The following is a 26,919-nucleotide window of genomic DNA, read 5'->3' as shown; positions in this document are numbered from 1 at the left end:
ATGGCGACCATTAGTGGCTGACAATGGATTGTTTGTGTTGGAAGCGCATGTGATGACAAGGTGTGGTGCGTGGGGGTTATGGTAAAGACATTGGAAAAGGTGGTCAGACCCTAAAATTGTTGAACTCAACATTGAGGCCAGAAAACTGCAGCGTCCTCAAGTGGAAAGTGTTCTTCCAGTTTGCGCTGAGCTTCGCTGGAGTACTGCAACAAGCCTGAGACAGAGATGTTGGCGAGGGAACATGGTCATGCTGAAGTGTACAGGCAACAGGAAGCTCAGTCATTTTTGCAGATAAAAGGTAGGTGTTTCGCAAAGCAGTCGCCCAGTGTGCGTTTCAACTCCCCAGTGTAAAGCAGACTGCATTGTGACCAGCAAATACAGGTGACTAAATTGAGTATAGAGCAGGTAAATCGCTGTTTCACCTGGGGCCTTGGATGGTATGAAGAGAGGAGTTAAATGGGCAGGTTAGGCTTTCTACAATTGCATTGCAAAGTACCATGGGAGTATGGGGAGGTGATGAGAATGGTGGAGGGTGGTCCAAGGTGTCCTAGAGTGAATGGTCCCAGCGGAAGGCTGACAAGGGAGGGGAGGTGCTGGAGCTGGCAGAAATTGCAGTTGATGATCCTTTGGATGTGGATGCTGGTGGATAAATGAGCAACAGGAGGGCCCTATCACTGTTGTGGGAGGGAAAAGAAAAGGTGAGGTATTCAAGTCCCACCTCCTCTAGCTGTGTGTCATAACACGTTGAAATAGAAACTATCTGAAAACAGCCATGAAACCTTGCTGGACTCCAATGAACCCACGAAACATGCCAATGAAATGTCAGCACACACTGTGTGAACAGAACTGATGGGCTTGAGAAGTGGGGCAATGTCTAACCTCTTGCCCAGCAATTGGGGATCCAGAGATTGAGGGCAAGACTCGAGGGCTTTCATCCAATAGGGTTCGGCCCTGCTGGAGGGGGCGCGGCTTCATGGCCACGTGAGGCCCCCCTTGGCCAATGGGAGGTGGAGGATGACGTCAGCCTTTGACAGCTGCTGGTTGCCCTGATTGGCGAGCAGGGCTGAATGGCCACGGAGCTGCTGTACGGAGTCGCCGCTTAGAGCCGGGCGCGGCGCCCAAGACTTGGATGCGGAGGGCTGACAATGAGCCAGAGTGATGCCGGGGGAGAGGGAGCCCGCATCGCCCCTCTCTGCGCCTCCTTCAATCAGGACTGCACGTAAGAAAGCGGCCGCCTCCTCCAGCGCTGATCGCGGCTTTTGTTTTCGGAATGTTTTACAAAAACAGCTTGATCGGAGGACCTTCATCATCCCGCTGGCTTTAAGCTGCATCAGTGTTTATTTATCAAAAAAAAAGAGCCGTAAAGATACGAATGCGCTGTACCTACAGTGGTCGTGGGGTGTTTTGTTTTTGTTTATTTTGCCCGAGGGATTTTCTTGATTTTCATAGCGGAGCGTCAGAGTTTACTGTTACAAAAACTTCCAGGTTATCAAGCATAAGTAACCCTTTTCTCTGAACTCTGTGCCATAACTTCACAAATAATAGAAAGGTCTCCCATGCATGGCAACAATTGTTACTCCTGCACTGCTAAAGTTTTTTTTGGTTGGATCCACATCATGTCAAACCCCAGGTTTCAGCCAGGAAAACTGGAGACTGGCGGTGTTTCACTGCTAAAGCTTCAAATAAAAATGGCATATTCCAATAAATACCTCAAAATAAGCATGTGGTTGCCAACACTGCATGTAGTTCTGAAAGAAATCTGAAGTTATTGTTTCTTCATGCAACTTTGATATGACCATGCTAATTGTACTCTGCATTTCTGTCTTGTGCAGCTCATGCCCTTCTATTAAGACACTTACAGGTATGAATTCTTGTTGAATATAGTCCGTGCTCATTTGGTTGGCAAAAGTGAGAACCGCAGATGCTGGAGGTTAGAGTCGAGAGTGTGGTGCTGGAAAAGCACAGCAGGTCAGGCAGCATCTGAGGAGCAGGAAAATTGACATTTCGGGCAAAAGCCCTTTATCAGAAATCAGACATTCTTGATTCCTGATTGCTCTCATCTTGATGAAGGGATTTTGCCCGAAACGGTGATTTTCCTGGTCCTCGGATGCTGCCTGACCTGCTATGCTTTTCCAGCACCACACTCTTGATTCATGTTCATTTGGTGCCCATAGTTACTTAGGATAGCAGTTGTATTTTCGATGTAAGTGAAATGAGTGCCCATGAGCTATTCAAATATGGGTGTTATAGGCTCGGCCTAGCGTGGCTGAATAGCCAAAGAGAAGGGATCCAGGCTGACACACTTCTTTCTGTGCACAGAAACACTTGTAAATTTTTTCTCATTGACACTGCTGAAAATGGCTCAACTGCCCACCATAGATTGAACCTTGCACCTTCCTGCACCTTCTAAGTACTTAAGAAATATGTGTCAGAAATGGTTATTAGGCTGCACATGTTTGCTGGGTGAAAGTGAGGACTGCAGATGCTGGAGATTAGAGTCAAGAGTGTGGTGCTGACCTGATGGTGGCCGTGAATGGTCACAGTGCTGACCTCGTGGTGGCAACGAGTGGTCCCAGTGCGGACCTCGTGCTGGAAAAGCACAGCAGGTCAGGCAGCATCTGAGGAGCAGGAAAATCAACATTTTGGGCAGAAGCCCTATACCATTATAAAAGATGCTTTTGCCCATGAATGTATCAATCTTATTCCTGAACATCCTCAATGAACAACTACAGCCCTCTTGAATAGAGAATTTCAAATGTTACAATCCTCTGAGTGAAGAAAGTTCAGATTGTATATTTGCTCACTGAGCTGGTAAGTTTGTTTTCAGATGTTTCATCACCATGCTAGGTAACATCATCAGTGAGCCTCCAATGAAGCACTGGTGTTCTGTCCCGCTTTCTATTTATATGTCTTGGTCTCTTAAGGTGTGTGATATCGCTTCCAGTTCTTTTTCTCAGAGGTGGGCAAATGGGGTCCAGATCGATGTGTTTATTGATGGAGTTCCGGTTTGAATGCCAGGCCTCTAACAATTCCCATGCATATCTCTGTTTAGCCTGTCCTCAGATGGATGTGTTGTCCCAGTCAAAGTGGTGTCCTTCTTTGTGTGTATGTAAAGATACTGGTGATAGTTGCTCATGTCTTTTGGTGGCTAGTTGGTGTTCGTGTATCCTGGTGGCTAGTTTTCTGTCTGTCTATATGATGTAGTGTTTGTTACAGTCCTTGAATGGTATTTTGTAAATCATATTCGTTTTGCTGGTTGTTGGTACAGGGTCCTTTAGGTTCATCAGGTTCGACTGGGACAACACAACCATCCTATGATGGGCTAAACAGAAATATGCACGGGAATTCCTAGAGGCCTGGCATTCAAACCGAAATGCCATCAATAAACACATTGATTTGGACCCCATTTACCAACCTCTGAGGAAAAGAACCAAAAATGATATCACCCACCTTAATAGACCAAGACACACAAATAAAAAGTGAAACAGAACACCAGCACTTCACCCGAGGCTCACTGATGTGACCTAGCATGGTGGCGAAACATCTGAGAACAAACCTTCCAGCTCAGCAAGCAAACTTACAACCTGAACCTCAACCTGAGCTACAAATCTTCTTAAAAATTGCAGATAAAGAACGTATTCGCTAACTGTGTCTTAAATGGCTCACCACTTATTCCATGACTTTGAGTCCTAATCCAGACCCTCCAAACCAGAGCAGGAATTAATCTTTCAGTATCTACCCAAATAAGCCCCCAAAGAATTTCATACATTTTGATCAGATCACCCTTCATTCTACTAGATTACAGAGAAATAGGCTTATTTTACTCAATCACTCCTGATTGGCCTGCCCTCTCATTTGACAAATCCTTGAACCCAATGCGATCCTTAAATTGTTAATTAGTAAGAGTATTGAGTACAGGAGTTGTGAGGTCATGTACAGGACATTGTTAGGCCACTGTTGGAATACTGCCTATCGGAAAGATGTTGTGAAACTTGTAAGGGTTCAGAAAAGATTTACAAGGATGTTGCCAGGATTGGAGGATTTGAGCTATAGGGAGAGGTTGAATAGGCTAGGGCTGTTTTCCCAGGAACATCAGAGGCTGAGGGTTGCCTTATAGAGGTTTATAAAATCATGAGGAACATGGATAGGATAAATAGACAAAGTCTTTTCCCTGGATGCAGGAGTCCAGTACGAGAGGGCATAGGTTTAGGGTGAGAGGGGAAAGATATAAAAGCGACCTAAGGGGCAACATTTTCACTCAGAGGGTGGTACGTGTATGGTATGAGCTGCCAGAGGAAGTGGTGGAGACTTGTACAATTGCAACATTTAAAAGGCAACTGGATGGGTATATGAATAGGAAGAGTTTGGAGGGATATGGGCCAGGTGCTGGCAGATGGGACTAGATTGGGTTGAGATATCTGGTCGGCATGGACGGGTTGGACCGATAGGTCTATTTCCATGCTGCACATCTGACTCTATCACTCTGGCTACTTAAAGACCTCATTCTACCATCTGTGCTATAATACATGTGGCAGGGGAAAGGCAAACAGCCAGGCAATATTCTCTGCATGGGCTAATATCCTTTAGGAAGGCAGAGGTTGGTGCTGTACCTCGTTTTTTGGGGGGAGGGCTTTTTGTGTCCAGCAGAGGCTCTGTCCCAAGGCCATACCCTCAAAAAAAAAGGCTGTCCCTCAGCTTGTACATTTCAGCCTCTTGGGCTCCTTTTTCCTTGGTGGGGTCAGTCAGACAGAATCCTTAGAATTGGCTGAAGTGCAACACCTATCAGACAGACTGTAAACTCACCAGTAAGCACTGGCACTGCTAGTAGACAGGTGCTGACCAATCAGTATAGTCAGTAAGATCAATAGCGTGCAATGTCTTTCCAGATGGACCCATGCTGATCAGTTAAGGCTGCTCCCATTGGTGCTGTAGGACAGTCAGGTTTCTGGTCAGTGTGATGCAAATGGACGTTTCGATGGCCTACTGGGTTTTCCCTCTTCCCCCCCCCAACCCACACCGCACATACACAGACACACATGAGCTCCTATTTACAAATCCAAGTCAGCTTATTCTAACCTGTTGAATGCTGTACCAATCCAGGAGCCTTTTTTTCCTCTGCATTTCCATTGCACTCAGCAGTATTTACCTTCCTTCTGCTAACCCATCCTTCCTGCTAGCTTTATTGCTCTTCTGCTTTATTGCCACCCATCATTGTTCCTCACTCTGCCTCTCCCAATTTGGATGATGTAAGAGGCATCACCCTTGTGTTCATCATGGAAAAACAAACAAGAAACATCCCGCTTGTTTGGGAAGAGAGGGATATGTGATGATTTTTGAGGGAGGGTAATATAGGGAGCTTAAAAAAGCCAACTATAAGCCCAAGCTCAGTCCATATGTTTACAGATTTATTCGGTGTAGAGTAAACAGCAAATGGTTCCATGTCAAGCATATAATGTTGAGTTCAGGATTATATTGGGAGAAAGTGAGGACTGCAGATGCTGGAGATCAGAGCTTAAAAATGTGTTGCTGGAAAAGCACAACAGGTCAGGCAGCATCAAAGGAACAGGAGAATCGACGTTTTGGGCATAAGCCCTTCTTCAGGAATGAAGGGCTTATGCCCGAAATGTCGATTCTCCTGTTCCTTTGATGCTGCCTGACCTGCTGCGCTTTTCCAGCAACACATTTTTAAGTTCAGGATTATATTAAAATGCTACTCATTGGAATTTGAAGAATGAGGGACAATCCTCTTTAAACATATATGATTCATAGGGGGCTTGACAGGGTAGATGCTGAGAGGTTGTTTCCCCGAAAGGGAGACTCAAGGACCAAAGGGCACAACCCTGGAGTAAAGGGTTGCCCATTTAAGACAGAGGTGAGCAGAAATTTCTTCTGAGGCTGATGAATCTATGAAATTCTTTGTCAGTCATCAACAACTTAATGACTGTTGAGGCTGGGTCATTAAGTATATTCGAGGTTGAGATAGACATTTATTTATAGCATAAGGCAATCAAGAGTTATGGGGAAAAGGCAGGAAAGTAAAGGTGAGGATTATTAGACTAGCCATGATTTCACTGAATAGCAGAACTGATGCGATTGGCTGAATGGCCTACTCTGCTCCTAAATATTTTCTTAAAATTCGGTTTTTATTCTATGCCCTGTCCCCAAATTGTCCTTAATGAAAATCAACAAGAGCAGTTTCTTAAAACAGATTTTGGGGAAGATGATAATGCAATATTAATGTCACTGGACTCATAATCCATAGGCCCAAGACGCCTCCATAGTGACATGAGGTCACATTCCACCAGGATAGTTGGCAGTATTAAACTTCCATGAATAAATCTTAAATTGAAAGCTCGCCTCAATTAGACTGACAACTATCATCTATTATCATGAAAGCCAATTGAGTGTACTTTAAGGAAGGAAACCAACTGTTTTTGCAAGGTCTGGCCCACGTGTGGCATCAGAGTCATAGCAATGTGGTTGGCTCTTAATTGCCCTTGGAAATGACTTAGCAAGCCATCAGCTCAGAAAGACAATTAAGGCCGGGCAATAAATGCTGCCCTTGGCAACAACATTCGCCTCAAGGTGCAAACTTTTTTTTTCAAGCACTGTTCCGGAGATTTTCTTAAAGGTAACTTTTTAATTTTCAGGCGGTATATTTTGATTTTCAGGGTCTCCTTTCCCATTGTCACTAATTTATTAATTAAGTGATGCAACTATGTAGCAACAGTAACTCCCGTACCTGTGTTAACGTTGCTGAATTTGAACTCCAGCAGAAACAGTGTTTGAAGAGTTTATCAATGTCCTCAATAATAGTCAATGTTCCGTGAAATTTAAAGCCCCAACACATAAGTAAGACATTAATTTCTTAGATGCCACTGTATTTAAATGGGCAAAATGAACAGAAATAAATTAGCAACAAAGTTATTTTTCAAAGTAATTGGCATGTGCTTCTATACACAAAAAGCCATCGCTCAAAACCAGCTTCCACAGACTGGAAAGCTCATGGCTAATAAGCTTGCATGGCAAAAAACTGGAAAATTTTAACTTGCCAATTACTGTATCTCCAATCACAATCTCAGATTCAACTTTACCAATCCCACAAAAAGAGTATCAAGAACCATGTCACACCCTGGTCAATTATAACTTTATGAACATTTTCCTGAGATTTGCTCATCAGTTTTCAGAAAGTTGATATCTGAAAACAAGAAATTTATTTCTAGTTAATGGTGATGGAAATAATAATTGCTAATAACTTGTATCAATTATATGTCTTCTAAAAATTGGTGTCATATAGTCTCCTCAATTGTTATTCAGTTCTGAGTTTGGAGTTCAACAGAAACTAAAGCCAGAATAATTCACATGTATAATTTTGACCAGTAAACTTGACTGAGGGAGGTCACCATCTAATAGAGTAGCCAGCTAATAGCACTCTCCGATTCTGAAGGTTGTTTGTTGTGTTTTGAGCATACAATCCGAGCTACCACTTCAGTGTGGTACTGATGAAGTGCTACACTGTCAGTGATGTGGCTTTTTGGAAGACACCATCTACATGTTCCAATATATTTGGAAATTTTTCTTGCACTATTTGGGACTTTGATTTCTCTTTCCATCTCCCAGCACTGTCACAAACAAATTATCTGGTCACTTATTTATTTGTTATGTATAAAATCTGGCTATTGTTGTGAAAAGTGTATAACTTTTTATCTATACGTTGGTATCATTGTTGGACTTGGATTACAAAGTAGTGGCACTCAGGTATTTGTTACTCCTGTAAGGGTTTTATTTAAGTAAAAAACAAGATCAGTGAGTTTTTCCCAAACAATAATCTTATTTAGCATTGCTGAGAAAGTAAGTACCTGTAGACCCCTGTGGTGTTAATGGAAATTTCATTATACTAAGCATTTATGACAGGTGGGTAAACATTGAAAACCATTAGCTTGTTTTCAGCTCTGAATAATCCAGAATTGATTTGAGTTTAGAAAAGCCGGAGATTAATTTTTTTTTGGGCAGTTAGGAAGAAATGTAACCAGGGTCAAAAGCAAGTTTAATGGAGGAGTATAGGTAAGTTCAGGGAAACATACAGTCACCTCAGTTTAAAAAAAAATGTCGAGTTTGTGAAACTTTCAAAGCAGAAGCATTTAGAGTCACATTGTCATAGAGATATATAGCATGGAAACAGGCCCACCTCCCAGCACCCGGCCCATATCCCTCCAAACTCTTCCCATTCATATACCTATCCAGATGCCTTTTAAATGTTGCAATTGTACCAGCCTCCACCACTACTTCTGGCAACCCATTCCATACATGCACCACCATCTGCGTGAAAATGTTGCCCCTTAGGTCTCTATTTATCTTTCCCCTCTCACCCTAAAGCTATGTCGTCTAGTTCTGGACTCCTCCACCCAGGGAAAAGACCCTCTCTATTTACCCTATCCATGCCTCTCATGATTTAATAAACCTCCATAAGGTCACCCCTCAGCCTCTGATGCTCCAGGGAAAACAGCCGTAGCCTATTTAACTTCTCCCTATAGCTCAAATCCTCCAACCCTGGCAACATCCTTGTAAATCTTTTCTGAACCCTTTCAAGTTTCACAACATCCTTGCTTAGAAATATGTAGGTTATTAAAATGGAGAAAGATTAGGCTTTGAGTTGTGGCAGATTTGAAAAAAGACTCAACTAATTATCTCCACAATCCATGACAATACTGTTCTTTAAGTAGATCCTTAATGAATTGATGGGTGTAACTCTTCTGAGATTTGAATCTCTGTAACAGTGTCGGGGAAATCGGTTGACACTTTTGTTTTGAGTGTGTTTTAAGACTTTTCTAAACTGTCTTCTGTATCTAGATAGCTTGGTAATTTTTTTTTGTTTTTGTTTTTTGTGTCGTAAACTTCTGTTTTGTTGTTAAAGAACCTGTGCAGCCTAGTGTAACATGTTTCATAAATTTAAAAAAAATCTTTCAAGCCAGAGTTCAATCTGGTATCTGACTTGTCCAGTAGTACCATCAGCTGTGATCATAACACTGTGCAAACTGGTGACTATGTTCACCTAATGATTAACAGTCACTGTTATTACTTACATAATTTGGGTGGCATGGTGGCTGAGTGGTTAGCACTGCTGACTTGCAGTACCAAGGACCCGGGTTCAATTCCAGCCTTGGGTGGCAGTCTGTGAGGAGTTTGCACATTCTCCCCATGTCTTTGTGGTTTTCCTCCACGTGCTCCAGTTTCCTCTCAGTCGAAAGATGTGCAGGTTAGATGGATTGGCCATGCTAAATTGCCTATAGTGTCTCGGGTTATGCAGGCTGTGAATTTGCCATGGGAAATACGTGATTATAGGGTAGGGCTTCAGTCTTAGTGGGATGCTCTTCGGAGGGTCGGAGAGGACTCGATGGGCCGAATCATATTCGGTGGGCCGAATTGCCTGCTTCCATACTGTAGGGATTCTATGATTCGATTACAGAATAACCACAATTATCCAAACGAGACAGGTAGGGAGTATTTTGTTGGCATAACAGAGTTCAGATAATGGATTGTTCGGATAATGAATAGCGTTTTTACGGGACCTTGAGATCTTGTTTGGATAATCCGAAATTCGGATAATTAATGTTTGGTTAATTGAGGTTGTTCTGTATTTGGCTCTAAAGGTCTTTGGGATGTCCTGGGGATATGGTAGGGCAGTACAAAATTCAAGTTTATCTTTTCAGTGCCATCTGGAACTTCCTGGGCAGATATTGTCAGTACAATGTTACTGTGAAACACACTTTTGATAAAGACTCCTGTAAATGGAGGACCTGATTGCAAGATATTTGTTGCAACATTGCAGTTTGAGTCATTCAATCATTCAGCAGATTACTGATGAACAATTTCTATAATTTTCAAATGTGCACTTTATGGACAGTCACTTAATCATTGTATTTCGCAAAAGCTTTTTATGTCTAAACTATCTGATCTTTTGAGATACAGCACTAAGATATACATTCCTAAGTTTCAGTTGGACCTTGAAATTTAATTAATGTAGTTCTTTTGTTAATTTGTTTGTAACCCAGTGGCGAAAATTTATGATGATTTTTGGCAGGATCCAGGCTCCCAGATATGTGGCAATGCCATATTATTAAAGTTACAAGGCACTTAGATTCTGGCAATGTAACAAATTAGCTCTCAGATTTCTTTCACTCATGGGGAAGGACACACCAAACTAGACAGTGGTTGTCAGGGTTTATTATTGGTTTCAAATGTTTGCTACCATTACAAGAAACCACAAGGGGTTAGCTTAGCTTAGTTTTTTTTGTATGGAAAATAGCGTGTTTCTTTAAGCCAGCACCAGATGAGTTTGTCATGTGATTACAGTTATTTTGCTGTAAAGGTATAATAAGAGTTTATCTTCAATCAAAATATTTGGATGGCTTAACTGTCGCACTGACATGTTCAACTGCATAACAGTAACACAGACTCCATAATGATAGGTGCTATATGTATGTAGTTGTGACCTAAGTCCATATAATTTTATTGCAGATTCTGCATCTGAATCGAATTTGGCAATGCCAGCATGAATTGAGGTTATTTCAATGTACAAGTGGATATTCCATGACGCAGCTTGTGGGTAATTGTAATGTCTAGTTGGTAAATTGACCTACCACTTAACAATTATTGCTGAAATATCCCCAGCAGAATCTGTATTATTATAACTCCATATGTGAGCATTCCTGGCTGAGCCAGCACTTGGTGCCCATCCCTAATTGCCCTCCAGAATGTGAGTTGCCTTCTTGAACCACTGCAGTCCTTGAGACATAGATATATCCGGAGTACTGTTAAGAAGGGACTTATTGGATTTTGTCCCAGTGAAAGTAAAGGAACATCACTATAGCTCCATGTTAGGATGGTATATGGCTTAGAGGAGGACTTGCAGGTGGTGGTATATATTTGCTGCCTGTGTCCTTCCAGATGGAAGTGGTTGTGAATTTGGAAGATACTTTTGAAGGAGCCTGTCGAGTTACTGTAGTGCATCCTGTGGATGATTCACATCACTGTCATTCTGTGTAGATGGTGCAGGGAGTGAATGTTGACATTGGTGGACAGGGAACCACTTATCCAGTTTGCAATGCCCTGAATAATGTCACGCTCCTTGAATTGCTGAAGCTGCTCACATCCAGGAAAGGGGAGAGTATTCTATCACACACCTAACTTGGGCTTTGTAGATGGTATTCAAGCATTAGGGCAACAGCGGGTGAGTTAATCTCCACAAAATTCCTATCCTCAGTCTGTTTTTGCGGCTGAAGTATTCATGTGGCTGGTCCAGTTCCTTTTCTTGTATATGGTAATCCCCAGGATGTTGATTATGGGCAATTCATAGAACCATAGAATCCTTACATGATGGAAGTAGGCGATTTAGCCCATGGAGTCCACACTGACCCTCTGAAGAGCATCACACCCAGACCCACACCACCGACTATATTCTTGTAACCCTGCATTTCCCATGGCTAATCCATCTAGCCTGCACAACTCTGGGCACCATGGGCAATTTAGTTCTTTGAACCAAGAACAATACTGCACAGGAACAGGTCCTTCGGCCCACCAAGCCTGTACCAAACCATGATGCCTTTCTAAACTAAAAATCTTTTGTGTGTACGTGGTGTGTATCCCTCTACTCCCTGCCTATTAACACATCTGTCAAGATGCCTCTTGGCTTCAATTGAGGGTCATTTGAATTATTATGTTATACATTTAAAAAAAGTCAGCTCTTCTCTAACACAAAATATTGAAGTGAGAATATTTGCTGCATCTATGAGATTTCTTTAAGAATGTCAACTCTGGTTCAGATGGCGGTACTCTCACCTCTGACCCAGCTTCAAATTGAATCAAGTTTGTAGTTTTAGCATGAAACTTATATTGATATTCCATTACAACCTTATAAAACAATGCATTGAGCAATATTGTATGAGATTCACAAAAATAAGGCCATATATGTGTGAATTTTCTGTAATACTTCTTTACCGCATAATAATGGGTATATTACCTGAATGGTTGCCTCACTCAAATTCTTCTTTTTTTAAAAAGAAGGAAATCCAGTCACTTAGACTGGAACAATGCAGAAATCTTGTTGCTGAAGGTATTATCTTGCACTCATCCAAATAGTCACATCTACGAGTACTGATTGTTAGCAATTCTAAACTTGTAGCTGAGATAAGTATGGGAGTGTTTTCTGTTTACTCTTTGGAGTAATTTGAAAAAGATGGTAGGCTTGAACATGTTCCTTTCTTTGCAGAGAGTGTGTCCCTAATAGCTTATAGCTCATGTTAATGATTATCACACTCCAGACATTTCAGCACATGCTGCCCAGTTATCATCTATTAGTGGATGTGTTGGTTTAGAGTCGTATAATATGGAAAGAGGCCATTTGGCCCATCAAGTCTGCACCAATGCTCTGAAGACCATCCCAGCCAGACCCACTTCCCCAACCTAACCCCATATTCCTGCATTTACCATGGCTAATCCACCTAGACTACGCATTCTTGGATACTACAGGACAATTTAGCATGGCTGACCCACCTAACCTGCACATCTTTGGACTGTGGGAGAAAAGCGGAGCCCTCAGCCCTGCAGAATGACTTTTGTGAGTTCTATTTGAGTGGTATGGTGGCACAGTGGTTAGTACTGATGCCTCAAAGCACCTTAGACTCAGGTTTGACTCCAGTCTTGGGTGACTGTGTGGAGTTCAGTAAGAATGTAAGAACTCCACACAGTCAAAACCTTTGGTATACCTCTACATTTATGTAAGAATTCCAAAGTAATAACATGTCCTGAAGTATTTTAGTGGAGCATTATCAAACGAAATTTGACGCTATGAAAGGTAATTGATACAGGCTTTAAGCAATATCTTAAAGGATTGGGTTGGCTTAGGGAGAGAAACTGTCTAAAACCTAGGCAGTTGAAGGCATGACCTGGGTTAGGAGGGTAAATGTGGGCAGAATTACAGAATTTTGGGATTTGAGAAACAGAGGAGCTTTGGAAGGGATTTGTAAACAAGGTTGAGTGTTTTAAGATTGAAGAGTTACCTGACACAGCTACTATAAGTCAGTGTAAGTTAGGATATATGTAGCAGCACTTTGGATAAGTTCAATTTCGGGATTAAGCAAGACAGAAAGCTGGTCAGTAGTAAATTGCAATTGTCTAGTGTATTGATAACATCCATACATGAATCAGGATTTCAGCAGCACATAAGTCAAGGTAAGAGTAGAGACAGGCGATGGTACAGAGATGGAAGCAGTTCTGACTGTCTGGTCTGAAGCTTGTCTCTGGATGTCAGTCAAGATACCAAGGATATGAATGGTTTTGTTCAATCTCAGGCAGTGACCACAAAGAAGAGAGGAGATTGTGGCAAATGATGAATGCAGTGACTTTGGTTTTTCAATCCCTAGTTGAAGGAAATTTTGCATTATCAAGAGAAATCCTCCAGTAATAATCTCGAAAAGGATACATTAACAACTTAGGGCTACTTGCACTTTTCCCATGCATCACCTTTTTGTCGTCACACTTTTGTCTTACTTTCATATCAGTCTTTTTCATTATATCCTCTGCCTGCTAACCGTCCTTCACCTGATGACTGTATCTGTTCTTGACTTGTGCAAAGCCATGAGGATCAACTTGCAAAAAATGTCTCAGCTTTCACAGACGGGACATTTCAGATATCACACCTGATTTTTTATTCATAACATTGCTATATCCCATATTGTTTTTGAACTTGTGGCTGAAACTAGCCAGAATACTTCAATTTACATAAACTCCTGACCACATGTTCTGAGTGGCATGTAGTTGAACAACAATCTTTAATTAATGTGAGAGGTACAGTCCAAATAAATGTATTTAGTTTGTTACAAGGATGGGTGTTTCACAAGTTGTACCCCTCACTATGTAATAACTGTGCAAACAAGTACATCAGAGTCAGAAAGGCAGAAATTGCTGGAAAAATTCAACAAGTCTGCTGAGTCCAGCAGGTCCCTGGACCTGAAATGTTAACTCTGGTGGTACTCCATAGATATTGCCAAATCTGCTGAGGTTTTCCAGCAGGTTTGGCAGCATCTGTGGAGAGAAATTAGAGTTAACATTTCAGGTCCAGGGACCTGCTGGACTCAGCAGACTTGTTGAATTTTTCCAGCAATTCTGTTTTTGTGTCTGATTTCCAGCAGATGCAGTTCTTTCAGATTTTTTTTGTTTAAAGTCATAAAGGCTGCAAAAACTCATGTGTTATGTAATATTCATTCCATTCCGGTCTATGTGTATGTCTAGATACAGAGAACATCAAGCATCTCCAAGACATTTTTGTTTTTAAAAATAGCAAGTTTATAGCAATATTAGATCTGTACCAATAATAATTTGTATGAATAATCTGTGGCAATATCTGGGATGACACCGTGGCTCAGTGTTAAGCACTGCTGCCTCACAGCGCCAGGGATCTGGTTCGATTCCACCCTTAGGCTACTGTCTGGGTGGAGTTTGCATACATGGCTTTCCTCTGACAGTCCAAAGATGTGCAGGTTAGGTGGATTGGCCATGCTAAATTTCTCATAGTATCCAAAGATGTGCAGGTTAGGTGGATTGGCCAGGCTAAATTGCTCATAGTATCTAAAAATGTGCAGGTTAGGTGGATTAGCCATGGGAAATGCAGGTATAGGGTAGAGGGTGGAACTGTGTGGGATGCTCTTCAGAGGGTCGGTGTGGATTTGATGGGCCAAATGGCCTGCTTTCACACTGTAGGGATTCTATGATTAAATCTGTATCAACCATGGTATGAAGAGTACCAGTACTGGGTCTGCATGAAACCTGGTACAAGTTGTACCATTATCAAATATGCATTAATGTTGGCCTTGAAAGTGTTACTGATTCATCATTGATCACGGAGAATATTAACATTAGATATGGTTTATGAAAGAACCAATAGGAGGTGATATGAAATAGTGTCGATACCTATTCTGTTGCTAAAATGCTATGGGAGTGAATGAGGATCTCCCCATTTGTTACCTGCATTCTTAGCCAGAAAGACTGATTGGCCTTTCCTAAACAAAACAATGGAAAAGTCAACACTTCTGTTGAGTAAGGAAGACTGTAACGGACAGAAAATGCTAAGTCCGGCTCAAGTTATGTATTATATTGATACTTATTTTGTTGTTTGATCTGCAGATCTCTGGCAGTTGGTACTATCTCTGGTTATAAACTATTTTCATTGACTTCGGTGGACAGATTGGAAGAAATCTACAAATGCAGTGAGTCACAGTTCTTTTAAAATTATGAACCTTTGACAATGGAATGCTACTACCTCTTTAATCTAGACTTTCTTTTGAGCAACCTCCTGTAAATGTCTAATCTTTGTAGTATATAAAATAGCAATTTTAGATTTATTTGTGGCACAGCAGCATTATATGCATGATTCAGTTTCATATGACAAACAGGTTCTTAAAAAATGTAGCTTCTCTACAGAAATGTAAATTTATTGTACAATGAAAGCAATAAGTGCCTGAAAGTGTTTCACCGATGTGAAATAACATGAAGGAGAGAGCATTGTGTTTTAATTTGGTTAGTGCATTTCATTATGGTCATAACCAATGGAATTGAACTCTTTCTGTTTTAAGAAGCACAACAGCAGACATGATGAGCCAATCTGAAAGATGTCCATGTGTACAATACACCTTTAGCTGTTCAGCTTCTAAAACACACCAAATTGTAAACATTAGAAGATCAGCAGTACTCTTGTACAGATTTTACACCGGCAACTTCAGTGTTTTAATCTTGGTCAATTTCTCATTTGACAAGAAAGGGCAAAGTTTAATCCACCCCAAGCACCCAGTCATCATAGAATCCCTACAGTGTGGAAGCAGGCCATTTGGCCCATTGAGTCCACACTGAACCTTCAAAGAGCATCCCATCCAGACCCACTCCCCTCTACACTATCCCTGTAACCCTGCATTTCCCATGGCTAATCTACCTAGCCTGGACACTATGGGCAATTTAGCACGGCCAATCCACTTAACCTGCATATCTTTGGACTGTGGGAGGAAACCAGAGCACCCAGAGGAAACCCGTGCGAAGACATGGACAATGTGCAAACTCCTCAAAAACAGTTGCCACAGGGTGGAATTGAACATGGGTCCTGGGCACTGTGAGGCAGCAGTGCAAACCACTGAGTCACCGTTGCCACCCCAGCTAGCACCTTCATCAAACAGACAAAGAAAATGCATAAAAGCTAAATAATCCTGAGCAATTTTGAAAATTACAGGACAATATTTGCAATGGCAGGAGATTGGAGCTGAACTTAACTGTACATATTTATTAACCCACTTCAGCATGTACCAGACATGAGGACAGTTGACCATCTAAATTCCAAAGTTTCAGTTTTTTTGAGTTTAGAATAAAAAATGCATATGATAGAAATGCTTTTTGGAGATGTTGAAAGTGAAAGCAGGAAAGTAGTAAAATGCTGACAAAATTTAACTTTCAAACTCTGGCTTTTTGCTGAGAAGAGTCCCATTTATCTGTTCTGTTATCAGTGAGAGGTGACTCAACTAAACAGCATTTCTACCCAATATAGGTGAGGTTAAGCTGCATGCAGCTGATAGTGTAAATAAACCAGTTCCCTTAGCCTGATGACATTGTAGGCCATCAAAACCTTGCTTTGTGGGGAAAAGTTCAATCTGATAAATGGGTTTGAGTGCAGGTTGGAGCAAGTACCATTAAAAATGTAAGTGCACAGGAAGCTCACTCCGACTACCAACTTTCACATTTTGACTTTAGCGTGTTAGACTGCTTATATGAAGCCCCTTTGGGCGAGGTGTTGCTGATTAGAATCATAGTCCTCCAGCATAGCAACCACCAAAGATATGCCAACCACCAAACACCAAACTACACAAATCCTATTAACCTGTACTTGGTCCATAACCTATTTTATCCATGCATTTTAAATATTCATTGGGTTGCTTCCTAAATATTGTGAGAGCAATTGCCTCCATTGCATCCTCAGGCAGCATCTTCTGTATTTCTGGGTGAAAAAACCTTTTCCTCAGACTTCCTCTAAGCAACTTAAACTTATGCCCTTTGGTTTAAGACTAAGTTGAAGATATGTCTGCAGTGGGGGAGAGATTCTCATGATCTACCCTATATATACCTCCCATAATTTTGTAAACCTGAATTACATTCCTCCTCCGACACATCTGCTCCAGGGAAAACAAACCCACCTATCCAGTCTTTCCTCATAACTGAAACTTTTCATTTCCAGCAACATCCTGATGAATCTCCTCTGCACCTTCACCAGTGCAATCTCTTCCCTCTGATAGTGTGACAACTAGAACTGCACACAGTATTCATTCTGTGGCCTAACGAATGCTCTATGAATTTACAACAAGACTTGCTTGCTCCTATATTGTGTCCCTAATGAAGGCAAGCATCCTGTATGCCTTCTTCACCATCCTGTGTATCTGTGCTGACACCTTCATGGATCCATGGACTTGTATATTAAGGTCACTTTGTTCCTCAATATTCCCTCATGACTTACCATTCATGTGTAAATCCTTCCTTTATTAGACTTTCCAAAATGCATCAGCGTGCACTTATCAGAGTTGACCTCCATTGTTCTGCCCAAATTACCCGCTGATCAATAGCTATAGCAAGCGTCCATCCTCAACAACACCACCAATTTTTGTGTCATCTGCAATCTTGCTAGTTATACCTTCTACATTCACATCCAAGCCATTAATGCACATTGCAAACATCAAGAGTTCCAGCACTGATCACTGTGATGCGCTGTTGAACACAGGCTTCCAATCACAAAACCCACCCTCCGCTACCATCATTTGCCAACTTGCCTTGGATCCCATAGGCTCTTACCTTTTGGACCAGCCTTCATGTGTTCCTTGACAAAGGTCTTATCCAAATCCATGTAAACCACATCAACCGCACTACCCCTCATCAAGACAGTTAGTCAACTTTTCAAAAGGCAATTAAATTAGTCAGACAGGATCTCCCTCCAACAAATTGACTGATTCTAAGTGTTAAGTTGGAGCAGTATTGCAGCAAACTTTCCCAAGTTCAAAGTCCCATCTCCAATTTTCCTGGGCTTTCTAAAAGCCCCTAGTGAAAGCAAGGGTCAGACACACTGGCAATTGAAGCATCTGATTAAAACCGATGTAAAGACTGCAATAAAGACATATACACAGAGTTCCTGCCTATTATTTGGAAAGGCTTTGTTCACTGTGCTTCTGCTGAGGGTTTACTTTCTTTGGAGTTTTTCTCAATCCCATCATGGTGGGAAGGCAGTCTTAGATCCAACCTCAGCAGGAACAATGTAAATAGCAGCTAAACATCAGCATGAGCACTATCAGCAGCCTGCTAAACAGTGACTTATTGCTGGATAACAGAATTAGAAGCACCAGTGGGCTGCAGCTCATAGGAAGAATAACATGGCATATGGCCAGAGGATGAGCTACCTTGACATATCAGAGCAGCTGTGTTTCAGGAATTCAATGATGTAGAGGTGTCGGTGTTAGACTGGGGTGGATAAGGTCAGAAGTCACACGACACTAGGTTATAATCCAACCTAAAGTGAAGTGACCTGATGAAGGGGCGGTGCTTTGAAAGTTTGTGATTTTAAATTAAACCTGTTGGACTATAACCTGGCATTGTGTGACTTCTGACCTCAGGAGTTCAAGGCTATTGAGTCAGGTAGGTGACAGATATCTGTATCTTCTAAGAAATAAACCTGATCCTCACTTGACCTGATGCCCACGTGTTAAAAAAGACGGTTAACATGATCACTGTCTTCGACCTTTTTGCCTCTAGATCATTCCTGGACTCTGCTGGATATCCAGGATCTCCAAGTTTCATTCACAACAAATGACAAATGACTGATGGGTCATTTTTCAGGATCAGTAATTATGTGAATTTGTCTGTGATGACATCAATCAGAATTTGCAAGAAGTAAAAAATGTGTTGCTGGTAGGTTTCTCACAGGGAGATGTCAATTGCACACACAAATCCATGTTCCTGTAGAACAGCTAGAAATATGCACCCACTGCATGGGCTTCTGCTCCATTACTGTGTAGCTGAGTGTAACCACAAGATTAGATTAGATTATTTACAGTGTGGAAACAGGCCCTTCGGACCAACAAGTCCACACCGCCCCGCCGAAGCGCAACCCACCCATACCCCTACATTTACCCCTTACCTAACACTATGGGCAATTTAGCATGGCCAATTCACCTGACCTGCACATCTTTGGACTGTGGGAGGAAACCGGTGCACCCGGAGGAAACCCACGCAGACACGGGGAGAACGTGCAAACTCCACACAGTCAGTCGCCTGAGGTGGGAATTGAACCCGGGTCTCTGGTGCTGTGAGGCAGCAGTGCTAACCACTGTGCCACCGTGCTGCCCTGTTGGTTGCTAACACGAAAATCCAAGCAGTTTACGTTCATTAGCAAACTATCCCTTATTTAATGACTCAGCTGCTCTCAGATGCTTGCTCCCCACAATGATTTGTTCCCAAAGACATGCACTAACTCCTTCTGTCAAAGTGTGTTCTTGCATGTAAAGTGATGACTTAAGATGTTGGTACAAGTATGGACAGTTGTTCTATGGAGATGTTGTGTCATGATGTTTTCCTCCTGTGACCGTTTACCTTCCTGAACCTCATTGAAGATGTCACTAGGAGATGAGAGACACCCACTTCAAGCCTGGCCAGCAATACCTGTCAAAGTAAAAACGTGAATGAAATGCAATGGCATTCCAGTGACTAAACATGTCGTCAGCATGCTGAGGAAATGTTTCGGGTATCATGGATGAATCTGGAGGTTACCTTCAGAACGCAACCAGGTTGTTCACAAGGTTGTGATGCATTGCATTCTGAACAATGCAGCACTATGGTTTGGAGTTGTAGGAGATGCAAGTCCTAAAACATCTTTGGATTCTTAGCTGGTTTCTTCCTCCTGTTGATAGTGAAGAGTATCCCTCTCTGATTTCTCATTGGCCCCAGCATTCCATGTGTTAAACTGTGATAGCCTTTGACTACCCTGAATCCATCATGAAACCAATTTCTTTCTTTTTTTTTGTTTAAGGTTGTATTTCTACTGAATTGTGTCTTTAAATTGGCCCTTTAAATGCAGATTATGAGGTGATGTGCTGACATACATGTCATCATCTGCTGCTGCACCATTGCTTCTGAAGTAAAATGATAATAAAGCATTAAAATATCACAGATGGGTGAAGTAACATTCCTTAGCAGTGGTTGCAACAGTTATTGGAAGACTGTGGATCTAAATGCATCTCTGAGTCATTAAGTGGGCCTGCAATTCTTGCACTGGGATAAGGGGACCAGTTTAACAAGATAAATGTAAAGAGCCACTGTGACTCCATATAATAGAGAGGTCCAGATTGCCTACTGAGCCAGACCCCGCTCTGTGAAAACAGAGTCCTTTTGCATTGACACCATGAACCTAGATATAGTGCTAACACGAAAATCCAAGCAGTTTACGTTCATTAGCAAACTATCCCTTATTTAATGACTCAGCTGCTCTCAGATGCTTGCTTCCCACAATGTTTTGTTCCCAAAGACATGCACTAACTCCTTCTGTCGAAGTGTGTCCTTGCATGTAAAGTGATGATTTATGATGTACAAGGCATGTAATTGAGAAATAGAAGGGTCACAGGATAGATCCAAGGGGGATAGACCCAGGCCCTCCACTTCTTCTTCTCCAACAGTCCCTACCAGTCCGCCTCCACCAGTACTCTCCTCCGCCTCGCCCAATTGGTCCTCACCCTCAATAACCTTTCCTTTAACTCCTCCCATTTCCTCCAAATCAAGGGGGTGGCCATGGGCACCTGTGTGAGCTCCAGCTACGCAGGCTTTTTTTTTTGGCTATATTGAACAGTCCCTCTTCAGTATCTACACAGGCACCGTGTGCCAACTGTTCCATCTTAACATCAAGACTGCATCGGTGCAGCGTCATGTACCCAGGCTGAACTGGAGCAGTTCATCAACTTCGCCCACAACTTCCATTCCACCCTCAAATTCACTTGGTCCATCTCGGACACCTCCCTCCCCTTTCTTGACCTCTCCGTTTCCATCTCCAGTGACAGTCTCCAGATGGACATTTACTACAAACCCACAGACTCCAGTAACTACCTGGACTACACCTCCTCCCACCCAGTATCCTGCAAGAACTCCATCCCATTCTCCCAACTCCTCTGCCTCCCCCACATCTGCTCAGACAAGGAGACATTCCACTCGCAAGAATCCCAGATGTCCACCTATTTCAAACAATGTGCTTTTTGTCCCCACGTCATCCAGACAGCCTTCTGCTGCACCGCCTCCATCCCCTGTTCCACTGCTGTAAACCATCCCCCCCCCATGTAATAAAGACAGAGTATCCCTTGTCCTCCATAACCATCCCATCAGTCTTCACATCCAACCCATCATCCTTAAACACTCCCGCCAACTCCAACTAGACCCCACCACCAAGTACATCTTCCCCTCCCCACCCGTCTCGGCCTTCGATAAGGACCATTCCCTTCGACAGTCCTTGGTTTGCGTCGCTCTCCCCACCAGCCTTCTCGAACCTCCAGGTAACTGCAACCCCCTGCAACTGGAAAAGATGCAAAACCTACTGGTACAGCACCCTCTTACCTCCATCCGGGCCCCAAACAGTCCTTCCGGGTGAGACAGAAGTTCACCTGCCTCTCCTCCAACCTAGTTTACTGCAAAAGGTCTCCCAATGCATCGGGGACCTGAACGTAAAGTTAGGGAACTGTTCACCAAGCATTGTCGTCGGGTCCGCAGAGGCTGACTGGACCTCCCAGTCACTGCCCATTTCAATTCTCCCTTTCCGAAATGACCATCCTTGGCCTCCTCCCTTGCCACAATGAACCACACTGCAGATTGGAGGAACAACACCTTGTCTTCTGCCTGGCAGCCTACAGCCCGAAGGACTCAACATTGAGTTCTCCAATTTCAAATAACCTCCCTTCTCATCCCTTCCACTCCTCCCTGCCACCAACTGGGCCCATTCCTCCCATTGACCAATCAGATTGTACCCTCTATCAGTCTTCACCTATCCCCACTCCACCACCCCTTTATCTGCAGCTCCCCCTCCACCCACCCCCAGTCCTGAAGAAGGGTTACACCTGGAACGCTGACTTCTCCACATCCTGATGCTGCCTGGCTTGCTGTGTTCTTCCAGCCTCCTGCCTGTCTATTTTGGATTTCAGCATCAGTTTTTTTGTCTCTTTGTAAGAGTGGAATCAGTTCACGCATTCAGTTTAGGACTGGCTGTCAGTTCAGAGTAATTCTCGGCAGCATCATAGCCACAATCCAGGACAAATCCTCTAACCAGAATTCCCCTTTACAGACAACAAATGGGGTTGGAGCTTCTCCAGAGACTAACTCTAATCCGTATCAATCATTTCAATTGGCTTCTGTCACTTGCTGAGCATCGGGCTGTCATAGTCATAGAGAGGATAAGTCAGAGCAGCAACCAAAAACGTCACTGGGGTGTTTCATAAAGAAATCTTGGAAGTTGTACAATTCAGAATGCAAATCAGCTTCGAGACAGCCTGCCACAGAATAATGCCTATTTGTGACCTCTGCTCACGTTTGCTGCAGTACCTTGGGTTTCTATAGTGCCTTAAACATGGTAAACACCTCAAATGCTTCACAAAACAAAATGGACACTGCGCCATAGGAAGTGATATCGTGGAGAGGAGGACTGTTTGGTCACCGACTGCTTAGAATAAGTACTTTGTTCATTTTTTTGAAGACTGACAAGTGCAGTTTAATCAGTATTACTCTGCATCCTTGTAGGGAACAGTGAGTTCCTATTCCAGTGCCAAGTAATCCTTGAGACATACAGGAATCCATTGTATCATAATTTATCCAGCCAAGCATGCATTTACAAAGGGAACATTTCCAATCGCCATCAATAAGTCACAGAATCAGACTGTAACATTTGCCAGATCCTGTGTTATTACCATGTATACTTTATTAGCTTCTTTCATTCTCACTGAGTTGAAAATATCAGATATTTATTTAGTACCTTGTCATGTCTCACAGGAAACCTTTCAAAGTAGCCCCATCTAAACTACTTTTTAAGCTTACTTGCTGCTGTTACATAGTTGGAGTCAAAATTAAAGTAGACTTCCTACTCTTAGCTTTTCAAGTCTTTAAAATGTGGATCTCAGCATATTCTTATTCTTTTCTTTCCTTCCATAATTTTTAGGTTTGCACATCTGACGTTTGGCGTCACTTCATCACTAATGAATTGCAAATTTGAGCTCTAGCACTGGTAGTTCCAGTGTTAAAGAAGCCCTCTGAGCCAAAAAAGGATGGAGACCTTCCTCCAATAATATCTGTGTGGCCTGCACTGATTGGTATATTGCACGTGGTGAAAGTGTGGCTATTAATGTGTACGTCACGGAGAAGGCAAATCAAGACTCCAATCAGTGTCTAACACTAGCTTGATGCCTGATCAGACATTTTGAACTGTACGTACTCCTGCTGACACTTTTCCTTAATAACACACAATGTAACTTGTGTTCAGCTACTTGAGGGACTCCCACAATGGCACGATATAAAGGAATCACCATTCAACTTAGAGGTCAGGTGCCTTAAACTACCTTCTTGCTGCGAGAGTTGATAAAAGTGTTGAAGGTGTTGCTGGAAGTTGAGACTACCACAGGGGAGTGGTGCAGTCAGTGTGTTTGAAATCACAGGGCTTACTGCTGCATCTGGTCAGACCACATTTGAAGTATTGTGTGTGGTTTTGGGTCCCATATCTGAGGAAGAGTGCACTGGCCCTGGAGTGTGTTCAGAGGAGCTTCACGAGAATGGTCACAGGAATGAAAAGCTTAACGCATAAGGAAATTGAGGACTCTGGGTTTATACTCGATGGAGTTTAAAAGGAGGAGAGGGATCTAATTGAAGCATATAGAATACTGAACGGCCTGAGTAGATGTTGGGAAAATGTTTCCATTGGTAGGAGAGACTAGGACCCAAGGTCATAGCTTTAGAGTAAAGGGAAGGTCTTTTAGAAGGAAGATAAAGAGAGACTTCTTCAGCCAGAAAGTGGTGAATCTGTGGAATTCATTGCCACATAAGACAATAGAGGCCAGGCCATCGAATATGTGAGATAGATGGGTTCTTAAATATCAAGGGGATCAAGGGTTACGGGGAGAATGGGATTGAGAAACTTATCAGGCATGATTGAATGATGGAGCACACATGATGGGCTGAATGGCCTAATTTCTGCTCCTACGTCTTATGGTCTTATCTCCTGGTGGGAGGCAGCAACCTGACAAAATGGAGTAGAGGTAGTCGAGAAGACCAGCTTCTCTTCGAGTTAGAAGGAGAGGAGGGCTCAGAACAGGAAGCTGTATTCACCAAGAGTCTTCAAAGAGAACTTGTTGAACTGCACCTCAACTGAGAGCAGCAAATCACAGCTGACAGCAATGTCACAGCCTGGACCAGCAGCTTCAGAGTAGGGTAAGGTCCACATGTTCATGATTATCAATGTCAGCAGCACCTTCAATTTCCATACCACCGGATCCTTATAGGCTGGAAAATATATTGCTAATATATTATAGTTCATCATTTTTATTCACTTGTGGGCTGCAGGTGTCACTGACTGGGCCAGAGGACTGCAGTTGCTGGAAACCAGAGTTCAGATCAGAGTGGTGCTTGAAAAGCACAGCAGGTCAAGCAGCATCCGAGGAGCAGAAACTCAACGTTTTGGGCAAAAGCCCTTCATCAGGAATAGAGGCAGGAAGACTCCAGGGTGGAGAGATAAATTGGGGAGGGTGGGTGATGGGGCTGGGGAGAAGGTAGCAAAGAGTACAATAGGTGAATGGGGTGGGGATGGAGGTGATAGGTCAGAGAAGAGAGTGGAGCGGAGAGATGGGTAGGGAGATTGGCAGGTAGGACAGGTCATGAGCTGGAAGGTTGGAACTGAGGTAAGGTGGGGGGAGGGAAATGAGGAAACTGTGAAATCCACATTGATGCCCTGGGGTTGAAGTGTTCTGAGGCGGAAGATGAGGCGTTCTTCCTCCTGGCATCAGGTGGTGAGGGAGTGGCAGTGGAGGCGGCCCAGGACCTAGCGGCGGTGGAGAAGGCCCAGGACCTAGGCATTTATTGCCCATCCCTGGTTGTCCTTGAGAAGGTGGTGGTGAGCTATCTTCTTGAACAGCTGCAGTCTATGTGCTGTAGGTAAACACACAATGCTGTTGGGAGGGAATTTCAGGATTTTGACTTGGCGAAAGTGCAGGAATGGTGATATATTTCCAAGTCAGGATGGTGACTGGCTTGGAGAGGAACTTGCAGATGGTTCCCATGTATCTGCTGCGTGTCCTTCCAGATGGAAGTGATCATGGGGTTTGGAAGGTGCTGTTTGGTGATTTTGTTTCGTGCATCTTGTAGATACAACACACTGTTGCTACTGAGCATTGGTGGTGGAGGGAGTGGATGTTCGTTGATGTGGTGTCAATTAAAGGGGCTGCTTTATCCTGAAAAGTGTCAAGCTTCTTGAGTATTATTGGAGCTGCACTCATCCTGACATGTGCCTTGTAGATGATGGACAGGCTTTGGGGAGTCAGGAGGTGAGTTACTTACTGCAGTATTCCCAGCCTCTGACCTGCTTTTGTAGCCACTGTGTTTATGGGTGAATCTAGTTGGGTATCTGGACAATCATAACCCCCCGGGATGTTGATAATGCAGAATTCAGTAATGGTAATGCCATTGACTGTCAAGGGGCAGTGGTTAGATTGTCTCTTCTTGGAGATGGTTATTGCCTGGCATTTGTGTGGCGTGAAAGTTGCTTGCCAGTTTTCAGCCCAAGCCTGGATGTTCTCCAGGTCATGTGCTTTGGAACATGGACTGCTTAGTATCTGAGGAGTTGTGAATGATACTGAACATTGAACAATCATTGGCGAACAATCCCAGTTCTGATCTTGTGATGGCAGGAATGTCATTGATGAAGTTACTGAAGATGGTTGGGCCTAGGACACCAGAACACAAACCTGAGATGCAGAGATGTCATGGACCTGAGATAACTGACCTCCAACAAGAACAACACTCTTCCTGTGTGCCAGATACAACTCCAACCAGCAGAGATTTCCCCCTAATTCCCATTCATTCTCGTTTTGATCAGGCTGCTTGATGCCACACTTGGTCAAGTGCGGCCTTGATGTCAAAGGCAGTCACTGTCACCTCACCTTTGAATTCTGCTCTTTGTCAATGTTTGAACCAAGGCTATAATTCGTTCAGGAATTGAATGGCAGAACCCAGACTGGGTTTCAGTGAGTAGCCAGTCAGTTCACAAAGAACATGGATTCTTTTATTCTCCAACTTGCCTTGGGTCCAGAGGGCCATTCTAATTGCTCATAGATAGAGTCATAGAGATGTACAGCATGGAAACAGACCCTTCGGTCCAACCCGTCCAAGCCGACCCAGATATCCCAACCCAATCTAGTCCAACACACCCCATCCACCTGGACACCCCGTGCTGGCCTCCTACCTGCCCTCGACCTGTTATCCAAATGCCTCTTAAATGTTGCAATTGTACCAGCCTCCACCAAATTCACTGGCAGCTCATTCCATACACCTACCACCCTCTGCGTGAAAAAGTTGCACCTTAGGTCTCTTTTACATCTTTCCCCTCTCACCCTAAACCTGTGCCCTCTCGTTCTGGACTCCCTGATCCCAGGGAAAAGGCTTTGTCTATTTATCCTATCCATGCCCCTCATAATTTTGTAAACCTCTATAAGGTCACCCCTCAGCCTCCGACGCTTCAGGGAAAACAGCCTCAGCCTGTTCAGCCTCTCCCTGTAGCTCAGATCCTCCAACCCTGGCAACATCCTTGTAAATCTTTTCTGAACCCTTTCAAGTTTC

The 26,919-nt window shown here is 43.1% G+C and overlaps 1 protein-coding gene across 7 annotated transcripts in view; it reads left to right on the top strand.

Annotated features, from left to right (window-relative positions):
• The first annotated feature begins 1,009 nt into the window (after positions 1 to 1,009).
• wipi1 (WD repeat domain, phosphoinositide interacting 1) overlaps positions 1,010 to 26,919 on the top strand; it is a 98,237-nt gene continuing 72,327 nt past the window's right edge. For 2 of the 7 annotated variants that reach the window (XM_043714833.1, XM_043714839.1), the window contains exons 1-2: positions 1,010 to 1,219; positions 15,181 to 15,263. In XM_043714833.1, the coding sequence (XP_043570768.1) occupies positions 1,146 to 1,219; positions 15,181 to 15,263 (157 nt within the window). In that variant the 5' untranslated portion in view covers positions 1,010 to 1,145. Of the gene's footprint in view, positions 1,220 to 1,832; positions 1,862 to 15,180; positions 15,264 to 23,257; positions 23,523 to 23,543; positions 23,636 to 26,919 lie in introns of those variants that run through there. The other 5 variants (XM_043714832.1, XM_043714834.1, XM_043714838.1 and 2 more) reach the window with 4 other exon arrangements.

The sequence above is a fragment of the Chiloscyllium plagiosum genome, chromosome 24, assembly GCF_004010195.1.
Source record: "Chiloscyllium plagiosum isolate BGI_BamShark_2017 chromosome 24, ASM401019v2, whole genome shotgun sequence".
NCBI classification, from domain to species: domain Eukaryota; kingdom Metazoa; phylum Chordata; class Chondrichthyes; order Orectolobiformes; family Hemiscylliidae; genus Chiloscyllium; species Chiloscyllium plagiosum.
This window is presented reverse-complemented; position numbering and strand designations above follow the sequence as displayed.